The sequence below is a fragment of the Garra rufa genome, chromosome 10 (assembly GCF_049309525.1).
Source record: "Garra rufa chromosome 10, GarRuf1.0, whole genome shotgun sequence".
Taxonomy (NCBI): domain Eukaryota; kingdom Metazoa; phylum Chordata; class Actinopteri; order Cypriniformes; family Cyprinidae; genus Garra; species Garra rufa.
In genome coordinates, this window is record NC_133370.1 from 29,048,827 (window position 1) to 29,059,421 (window position 10,595).

Genomic DNA, 10,595 nt, shown 5'->3' on the forward strand with positions numbered 1-10,595 from the left:
GAAAAATAAACAACATGACTTCCTGAAAATGGTCTCAATAGAAATTGCAGTCTATTTTGGATGGTGAGAAAGTACATGCTAACGGGGTGGAAAGTGACTTTAGGGACATGGTAAATGATTAAAAAGGTGTGTAAAAAAATACCAAATAGTATTTTTAATGTCTATTATCTCCATTGAAGTGATAAATAAGACCTAAATATATAATTTAAGCCATTTCTTTTAAATATGTGACTCAAATGTGACTAAAATATGAGTAAGTAAATCATAGAGACAGAAAAGTCACTGTGCATGTGCAACATGAATGACTCTATTTCGATGACTATTTATTTTATTTGTGTTTTGTTAGTAGCTTCATAAGCAAATTCAAAGGTGAGCCAGAAATGAACACATTATTCTATTAATAGGTTTCTGTACCAAACCGCTTGTATTCCTGGTCTCTGAGCATACTGTCATGACTTATAATGTCCACCAGATGACAGTGCTGTAATCTGATGAACCTGCGCTCAAACAAGAACTATAAACTCAGTTAAACAATTATTAAAAGTATTTAGACGAATTCAAATTCCCTTTAAACACCATAGCACCACACCTTCCTGATAAAATGCTTGTTTTGATACCTGCTAATGCAGATTTCTAAATACATCTGATAAAATATAGATTTAACATAGAGGATGCTAAAGTCACATGACAGCCCTGTTCTAGTCCCTAAGCTTTGGGGAGTAAAACGACCTACTTATAATTAATTAGGTAGTGATTGCACTTTTGTGTAATGTGCTGCTTTTAATTTTAGAAAATTAGGGTCAAAGTAGTTTCTTAGTATAGAATTCAAGACGATACGCCATAGTGTTCACCTCCTCCAGTTATTACAATTTTTTTATCTGGGTCAATCAGTGCATGTGGGAGACTTTCATACATCCATTTAGTGGAAGTTCAAACTGTTCTTGATAACATAAGCTGTTGTCCAGCAGATAAAATAGCATTTAGCTGAAGTGAGATAAGATGTGACTGGGTTTGACTTCTGATTAAAGTTGGTAGAGCTGTCTCTGGACTTTTGTTTCACCAGTGAACAGGAAAGAACATGCGTGGAAAGCACCGTATGGGCCCCTCTCATCCTTACCTTGAAAACACCATCAGTAACGTGCAAAGCAAACAATAACAGACCTTCCATCTCTTCAGCCTCCCCTTCTTCACCCTCCCCCTGGTGGGTGTTTTTTTTAACCACACCCATTTCCTCCATTGTGGGAGGAACTCTCCAAGAGCAACATCACTCCTGCATTCCTGCCAGTGTGCACTGTGCTTCCCGTGGCCTGACTGTAAACCAGGCCAGACTGCTGAGCTGTTTCTATGGTGCTACATCAGAGACTTAAGAGTCACTGCACACAGCCAATCAGATGGCTTGTGGGGGGACCGTGTGGGCTGTAGTAGCTAAGAGAGTGAGTTTGTGAACTTACTTGTGTTTGGTACAGAGAGGACAACTTTCCTAGAAGAGAACAAGAGAAGAAAAACTCATCATTTCCAATGGAATGAAGACTTGTTTCGGTTGGCTGCAGTTTCAGCGTGGACATTGTGTTCAATCACTTCCACTTGTATTGTTATAGACCACTTTCTTCATGTTTTATTGGTGGACAGTGAACAAACGACGAGGAAGACTTTACCCTAAATACAGGGTCAGAAAGAACTAGTTTTTGGCATCTGCTCAGGACAGAACGTAAGCCGCATAGAGAAAATTCAGTTGTCATGGCAGATAATGTTATTGAGGAGACCGATAACTACCCTGGCAAAGATGAGCTGGACTGGGGCTATGAAGAAGGTAAGAATTCAATGAGAGAATCACTGGCTAATTCTCTTCTTTGTGAAACATGAAACTTTATTGTCACACCCATGATCAGGAATTACCAAAAAAACAATACTGTTTCACTTTGTCTGAAATACACAGACAAAATTAGCTGTGATCTGTGACCGCACACAATGCTGTGTGTGGTCACTTAATAACCACTCCAGAACTTTTTTTGAACAAGCACTCTAAATTTTTAACTTGTAAAGTTTTTATTAAACAAGTGCATACATAAAAATTATGTAAAAGAAGGAAAAATGTCATTTAAATAGATTAAGACCAAGTTTGTTATTTTTGTGTTTATCTATTATATAAGATATTCTTTAGTAAGGTTTTAGATAAAAAAATTAAAATAAAGGAGTGATTATTACATATAGACAGGGTGAGATGAAAAGCAGAGGGAAAAAAAAGAGCACATCCTGTATCCCCCTGTGTCTGCTATTCCTGTTGGACCCCTCAGTAATGACTTTGAGGCACTGGAGCACTGGCAGCCTTCATTTAGATTCAACATTGGGACAAAAAAAATAGACCACTGTTTATTATCTATGGCAAGGCCAAATATTTGATGTGAATTGACACACAGTATCACGGTGCAAAAGTTTCAAGGTTGGGCCGCAGGCTAGTGGGTCATGAACAAGGACAGTGTTATCCACTCAGTATGCTTTGATAACTGCATCAGAATAAAATGTTATCACCATTTAAACATTGATTGAATCAACTTTTTGTCTTTTTTTGATTGAATCCAGGTGTTGAATGGGGTCTTCTGTTTCCTGAGGCAAATGGAGAGTACCAGTCTCCCATAAACCTTAACTCTAGAGAGGCCCGTTATGACCCGCGGCTCCTGGAGGTGGGGCTTAACCCCAACTATGTGGTTTGCAGGGACTGTGAAGTCATTAATGATGGGCACACTGTGAGGATCATGCTCAAGTCCAAATCAGGTATAACATGCTGACAATTCAAAAACCCAAGTTTGTTTGAGCCTGTTTGGTCATATTTTGGGCAGTGGCGGCTGGTCAATAGGGCTGCCCCCCTCAAGTTAGCCAAGGAAGAAGACTACTTTAACATGTTAAAAATAAGTTTAATATATATTGCAAAATATACATTAAATGTATGGAGACCCTCCCACTTTAGATCTTAGCTAATCAATATTGTTTTTATATATTTTGTCCTCATGTGATTGGACTGTTCTCAAATGTCAAATATGCGCAATACCTTTTCCGAGATAAAAGTAAATTCGATTTTATCTTTTAAAAAAAAAACTTTCATAAGCCATTCAAATGAAGAAAAAAATAAAATAAACATACGAATCATCAAGCTTGGATGGAGTTTGCTGGCTAGATGCCATGAGTCATGCCTTTTATCGTTTTCCCTGTTTGTTATTTCAAAGTCCTGTCACCGAAGCATTGTGGGCAACTACACCGAAAGTAACTGAAACAATGCAGTTTAACTCGATCGTCGGGGTACAAGTACAATGGTTTGTGTAGATGATGCAGTTACACAAGACATGTCTTTTTTCAAGTAAATTGTGAGTGTTAATGTTAGTATTATTATAAGCACAATATTAAAATAGATAGATAATATAGAGTTTCCTTTAATTGGACATACATTCAGTTATATCTAACAACTTGACAAATAAATTGTCAATACCATTATAATTAGGTTAAAAAAAATGAATGGTCTAAAAGTATTTAGTATTCACAGTTTTTGCATAACAGTTACTTATTATATTGGACTTTATTAAACTTTATGAAAATGAATTTATATGCAATGTTTTACTACAAGTCAATGTATTTTCACTGTCTTTAAACTGAGATCTATCCTCGTGTGGATAACATTAGTATTATGGCCTGAATCACAGTAATATAAATGGCTAATATTTTTTTTAATGATTACAAATGTTTAATGATTACTTGACTGATAATACACCCAAACTCAAATTCACTGATTTGGTATCTTATTTCATGCTTCAGTCCTGCTGCCTGCATTAACAGTGTGATTCAGTTTGTTTGCGCCCCTCTAAAATTTTTTTAGCGCCACTGATTTTGGGTTGTTTTTTTCAGTGGGTTCATTGGGTTAGTGGCTGGGTCATTCTCTCTGACAGCTTCAACTATACACCCCTCCCTCAGATGAAACAACCCAGCGTGGGTTTACTTCAACCCAGCCATTGAGTTACACTCGTAGCGTGGGCTTTTTGCATCCGTCCCACGAGAGGGCGTTTCTCAGAATTTTTAGAGTGAGGGACATCTTAAATTTGATTACAAATATCATTTGATTACAACTTATAATATGACTTATAATAATAGTGCCCAAGTCAGGTGCAGGCTTATTATAGATAACGTCTAGGTTACATACGTAACCCTTGTTCCCTGAAGGAGGGAACGGAGACGTTATATATGGGAACTCGCCTGAGAGACCTATCACCTCTGAGCTAAAGAGAAAAGGCCAATGAGAATTGGCGAGTGGAATTTGCATGCACAGCCACTCCCCCGTACATACGGGTATATAAGATGGAGGCGTGCATCCACTCATTCAGGTTTTAGCTGAAGAGCCGAGCTGTAGCTCAGCCTACAGCGCAGTTCAGGATTGTGGCAAGGGGATGTAACATCTCCGTTCCCTCCTTCAGGGAACAAGGGTTACGTACGTAACCTAGATGTTCCCCTTCAGTCGTTTCACTACAGCGTTACATTTGGGAACAGACCCATGGAAAACGCCACAATCCTCAATCCTGAACAGCCTCTTGATGACCGTGGAGATTCTGAGACATGATGCCACAACCAACTGGGCGAAGGAGACCCAGCTGGAGCACAGTCGCGGACTACTCCGTCTAGTCCGGGCTGTGGGCCATGGAGGAGCCAGAGTTCCACTGGGGGAATAGCGCATGGATCCGTGAGGAATGGCGCAGCAAGCCGACACCGAACCGGCCTCCTGCAAATTACCTGATGTTACCTTAACACACGGGAGGACACGGGCTCAACGCGGAGATTGAGGCAACACTCCAGTGAAGTGAGCTCGAACTCCTAGGGGGCACGGCTCACCTTGGGAATCGTAAGCCAAGGTGATGGCATCAACCACCCAATGGGCCAACCTCTGCTTGGAGGCAGCATTCTTCTGCTGCTGTCTCCCGTAGCAAACAAAGAGCTGCATGGAGCGCCTGAAGCTCTGGGTGCGGTCCACGTAAACACGCAGAGCGCGAACGGGACACAGCAACAGTAAGGCTGGGTCAGGGGGCAGAGCTTGCAGGTTCTCCACCTGGTGGGAACCTTGGGCACATAACCAGGCCGGGGTCTCAGGCTAACATGAGAGTCGGCCGGCCCGTATTCGAGGCATGTTTCATTGACAGAGAAGGGCTTGTAGGTCCACTACCCTCTTGATGGAAGCGAGCGCAATCAGAAGCGCGGTCAGGAGTGATGTCTTAATCGACAAGAATTTAAGTTCGACTGAAACCAGTGGCTCGAAGGGGGCTCTCCGAAGGCCCTGGAGGACAACAGAGAGATCCCAAGAGGGTTCAAGGTGTGGTCTAGAGGGATTCACCCTTCTCGCAACTCTCAGGAACCTGACGACCAGTTGATGCTTCACTTGGAATGCTCCGTCCACTGCATCGTAATACGCTACAATAGCTGCAACGTAAGAGTTGAAGGGGACAGCCTGCGCTCCAACTTCTCTTGCAGGAAGGAAAGCACCACTCCGATCGAACATCTCTGAGGGTCCTCTAGCGGGTGCCAAATAGTGCCCATCCCCTGAGAAAGAAGGTCCGTCCTCAAGTGGATCTTCCAGGGAGGGGCTTCCGCAAGGAGGTCGGCAAACCAGGTCCGGGTGAGCCAATACGGCGCAACCAACAGAACCTGCTCCTCGTCCTCCCTGATCTTGCACAGGGTCTGTGCAAGGAGGCTCACTGGGGACCCGGGGACCAGCTGTGTGCCAGTGCACCCTGTGCACCCTGCTGAGGGAACCTCATTGAGGGAGTAAAAGAGCTGGCAGTGGGAGGATTCCTGGGAGGCAAACAGATCTATCTGAGCCTCCCCGAATCACCTCTAGATGGGGATGGAGTCGCCATTCTCCAGGATGGGTGAGCTGCCGTGATAGCATGTCAGCTGCACGATTGAGCTCTCCTGGAATGTGAACAGTGCGCAGCAATTTGAGCCGTGTCTGACTCTAGAGGAGCAGATTGGGGGGCGAGTTGCGACATACGGCGGGAGCGTAGACCACCCTGATGGTTGATGTACGCTACAGTCGCAGTGTTGTCCGTTGACATCTGTTGACTTTGCAGATAAAAAATTTACAGATAATGTACTCACCCCCTTGTCATCTAAGATGTTCATGTCTTTCTTTCTTCAGTCGTAAAGAAATTATTTTTTTGAGAAAAACATTTCAGGATTTCTCTCCATATAGCGGACTTCTATGGTGCCCCTGAGTTAAATGCTTGTCTTGAAGTTGGAGGAGAAAACGAGATAGGAGTTTTTCGACCTACCCTAACTGTGTTGAACTGTAATACAAAGAGCTGATGCAGAGCTAGACAAGACAAGCATTTGTGGTAAAAAAGTAGATATATTGTAATTTTTTTTTTTTCAAAAAATAACCAATCGTTTTACTAAAGACCCTTCTTCCTCGGCTGGGATCATTGAGAGCCCTTTGAAGCTGCATTTAAACTGCATTTTGGAAGTTCAAAATCGAGGGCACCATAGAAATCCACTATATGGAGAGAAATCCTGAAATAGCAGGCATTATTAAAAGTTGCCCACTATTTAGAACATATAGGTGATTAAATAATGACAGGATTTTTATTTTAGCCTTAGTTATCTCTTTAGCAAAAGTGGAATCACACAATGTGTCGCTTTTCTAGGGCACAGAGAGGTTAAGTGACATAAATCTGCTGTCTGTGAGAAACCTATATATGTAAAATGATCTTGTTTTATGACATTTCATCCTGTTCTCTCTTTTGTGATATTTGTAATGCTGTCTCAGTTGTGACCGGGGGTCCGCTCCCTAGTGACCACGAGTATGAACTGAGTGAGGTGCGCTTCCACTGGGGAAAAGAGAATCAGAGGGGATCTGAACACACTGTCAACTTCAAGGCTTTTCCTATGGAGGTCAGTGTCACATTTTTGTCCGTATCAAGCATTTGCTTTTGTTGGTCCCCTCACTTACTCATTCATTCTGATGTTTGAGGGACAGACTAAAACTAAAAAAAGCCTGCTTTATACCACACACATAAATAGCACATATTTATTTTGAGGCCTGTATTAACAGGTTACAGTATTCACACTGCATAAGCAATGCAAATAACACCAGCACGTCAGCTGCAATTTGACTTCTAAGGAAGGAAGCCTTTTTTAGCTACAAAAGTATAAAGTGGGACCTCAATCAATGTCAAAAACAACAGTACCGCAAGCTCTCAAAAGGGATTTAATCGTCGAGTGATCTATTCAAATCACCTGTTCCTGGCACCTGCTCTCCTGGTCTTCTGTACACAAGCAGAAAGATAAGGACCTGTTCTCAACATGTTACCATGTTTGTCATCCTGTTACCATATCGCGTTTTCTCAAGCTGTTGGCACAACTGCGAGTCAAACCAGTCTTTTAAAACAACACGGAACTGGCATGATTTTAGAGTTCAGTTTATTGCGGATCAATAAATTAATAATAAACATCTTTCACAGCTTCATCTAATCCACTGGAACTCTACATTATTCAACGGTGTGGAGGAGGCCATGGGCAAGAAAAAAGGCATTCTCATCATCGCCCTATTTGTGCAGGTATCACATTTTACTTCTCCATATACTAGAGGTCATAACAGATACTTAACTAGTTGTGTTGTGTAAATAAACATGCCATTAGTGGTGTAAATACAGAAGGCCTTTAAAGAGAAAGGCTTTTTGTGTGTCTTTGTGCAGTATGTCATGCTCAGCAAACATTAGCCCCTTTTACACATGCAGTCTTTACTGGTAAATGACCGGTAAATTACCATTAAGAGATCACCTTTTCAAAAATACACTCTTAAAAATAAAGGTGCTTTACGATGCCATAGAAGAACCTTTGGTCTAAATGGTTCCATAAAGAACCTTCAACATCTGAAGAACCTTTCTGTTTCACAAAAGGTTCTTTGTGGTGAAAGAAGGTTCTTCAGGTTATAAAAAGGTAAGAAAGAGATGGTTCTTTAAAGAACCTTTGACTGAATGGTTCTTTGTGGAACCAAGAATGGTTCTTCTATGGCATCACCTTTTAAAGCACCTTTAATTTTAAGAGTGTACTGGAAAATTCATTTTGGCACTAGTATTTTACTAGTAAGTTACTAGTATTTGTTTAACACAAAATTTACACAATTTACATTTGACACAAAAATGAAAACATCAGCAAAAAACACTGACTGCATATCCCCCTTCATGTTTACAAACACAGCATAAGGAGGCGCAGCCGTTTAGAGGTAATTTCTGGTTAATGATCTGGTTAATGTCACAGAATTTACCGGTATTTTGCAAGTGATGTGTAAATGGTGCTTTACCGGTAAAAATACATAAGGTTGTTTCCTGTGTGAACAGCACATTTTTGTATTTACCAGTTATTTTTTGGCAATTTATTAGTATTACTGTGTGAAAGAGGCTATTGGTGCTCTAATTTGTTTTATGCAGATTGGGAAGGAACATCTTGGGCTGAAGGCCATCACAGACGTCCTGCAGGACCTGCAGTATAAGGTGAGCATAAGAGCTGGCTCACTAGAGACTATATCCAAAAATATGACTTACATGCTTGTGACCTAAAAAGTCTTTTTTGTCTGTACAGGGAAAGACAAAAATAATTCCATGTTTTAACCCCAACACATTACTGCCTGGTAATTTTGAGTTTATAATCTCTTATACTGATATTTGTGTTTTATTTGCATGTTTTGATATTTGACCTTTGGTGACAACATCTTGATAAATCCTAGTTAAAGGTTAGCAGTGTGTATCTGACTGCCTCCGTTGGTTTGCCTACTTCCTCAGATCCTCTCTTAAGAGATTACTGGGTGTACGAGGGCTCTTTAACCACACCGCCATGTAGTGAGAACGTCACCTGGATTCTTTACCGTTACCCCCTTACCATCTCTCAGATGCAGGTAACACCTCAACAACTATTGTAAAATATTATTATTATGTATGTAATACAGTATAGTAATATATAGTAGTGGCCAAACAAACTCTTAAAAATAAAGGTGCTTTAAAAGGTTCTTCACAGCGATGCCATAGAAGAACCTTCTTTCGCCACAAAGAACCTTTTGTGAAACAGAAAGGTTCTTCAGATGTTAAAGGTTCTTTATGGAACCATTTAGACAAAAAAGGTTATTCTATGGCATTGTGAAGCACCTTTATTTTTAAGAGTGTAGTGACAATAATTTTGTCAGTTAAATACCTTAAGATGACATATCATAAAAATCTGACTTGAAGTGCAATAATCAGGTCCCTGGTGCATCTACCAATCCAAGAAAACGTGAAAAAGACCAACCCAGTAACTTTGTTTTGGTAAGCCATTCTCTGCAAGCTTGTGAAAAAACGAGCCACTCCGATTTCACTCTCCTTGTGATGAAAGAAGACTTCTTATAATATTACCGCCCCTTAATCTGCATGTTTCCACTCACAGTGCCACCATTTTGTTTTTGCAAGCAACAGCGGTGTATGAGTTCTAACGCTATGGCGAAAGTTTGAGCAAAGCATGCTAACTTGTTGTTGGCTACACAGACGAGCACAGAACACTGTTTAGAGTCCCAGCCTCAGAGAAGACAAGACAGCAGTGGATTTATTGATTTATTTAGTGTATATTACACTGCTGCCACACAGATCTAATACAAATAAGCAATTTATTTCCCAGCTGTTCACCTTCACAGACATAACCGACTGTTTTTGTAGCTCCTGTGTGTTTTTAACAAAAACTGGTGTGTATTTGACAGTTTAAGCGCAATAAGACATAAAAGAGAACTTAGTTTACTCATGTCATGTGACAGCCGCTTTCTGTGCATGTACCTCAAAAGTGTGCGCTCAGAAAAACCTATATGAAAAGTTTAAACTAATATGGTTTGCATGATTTTAGTGTGACATGATAATTAAAACCAAACAGATGATTTTGGCAGAGATCTGAGATACAAGCTGTAAAGGCACTAGGGATTCGTGGTATACCGGTACTGGAAAAATACCAGTATATATTTCACGAGTTCGCCCTTACATCTAATCTGCTTGAGCGAGCATTAAGCATATTTTGGCGTGCTGTCCGGGGGAAGGGTTCCGGGCCGGAATACAGGCCGGAACCAGAGAACTCCCCCTGCTAGTGTAGGATCGAAACAGATTAGAAGTGGGGAGTAGGGGTGGAGGAGGGATGCCAAGAAACTATCGCTGGATGGAGGTAAGACGGCTGGTAATATATAGAGGATGCGCTGATTGAATGATTGGTTAAACAGGTTGCACCTGTGCCGAATGGGTTGATTATCTGATCGTGCTCCTCCTGAACCTTGTTTAATCAAACATCATTTAATTTCAAACGGTTCGATAGTAACATTTTGATCAATTCGGTATTTCATATGCTGTTGTTCTGAAGTTCACCTGTAGTGCTTCCCAAATTGCTGCAAAACAAGTAAACATGACAACAGAACAATGAAACACGCTCGAAACTAGTAAATAAAGACAACAGTAGAAGTGAAATATGGCATTAAGTTGCATACAAAACAGATGATAAAGGTGGCATACAGGAGGCAACACATCCAATCTTGCCGAGCATTTGTCACTTGCTCATCCTGATCT

At 40.9% G+C, this 10,595-nt stretch overlaps 1 protein-coding gene across 1 annotated transcript in view; it reads left to right on the top strand.

The window, feature by feature from the left end:
* Positions 1-1,299: 1,299 nt before the first annotated feature.
* ca8 (carbonic anhydrase VIII) overlaps positions 1,300-10,595 on the top strand; it is an 18,335-nt gene continuing 9,039 nt past the window's right edge. The window contains exons 1-7 of the mRNA XM_073848960.1: positions 1,300-1,810; positions 2,581-2,772; positions 6,797-6,921; positions 7,491-7,586; positions 8,460-8,522; positions 8,611-8,659; positions 8,811-8,923. Of these exons, the coding sequence (XP_073705061.1) occupies positions 1,738-1,810; positions 2,581-2,772; positions 6,797-6,921; positions 7,491-7,586; positions 8,460-8,522; positions 8,611-8,659; positions 8,811-8,923 (711 nt within the window). The 5' untranslated portion in view covers positions 1,300-1,737. The remainder of the gene's footprint in view (positions 1,811-2,580; positions 2,773-6,796; positions 6,922-7,490; positions 7,587-8,459; positions 8,523-8,610; positions 8,660-8,810; positions 8,924-10,595) is intronic.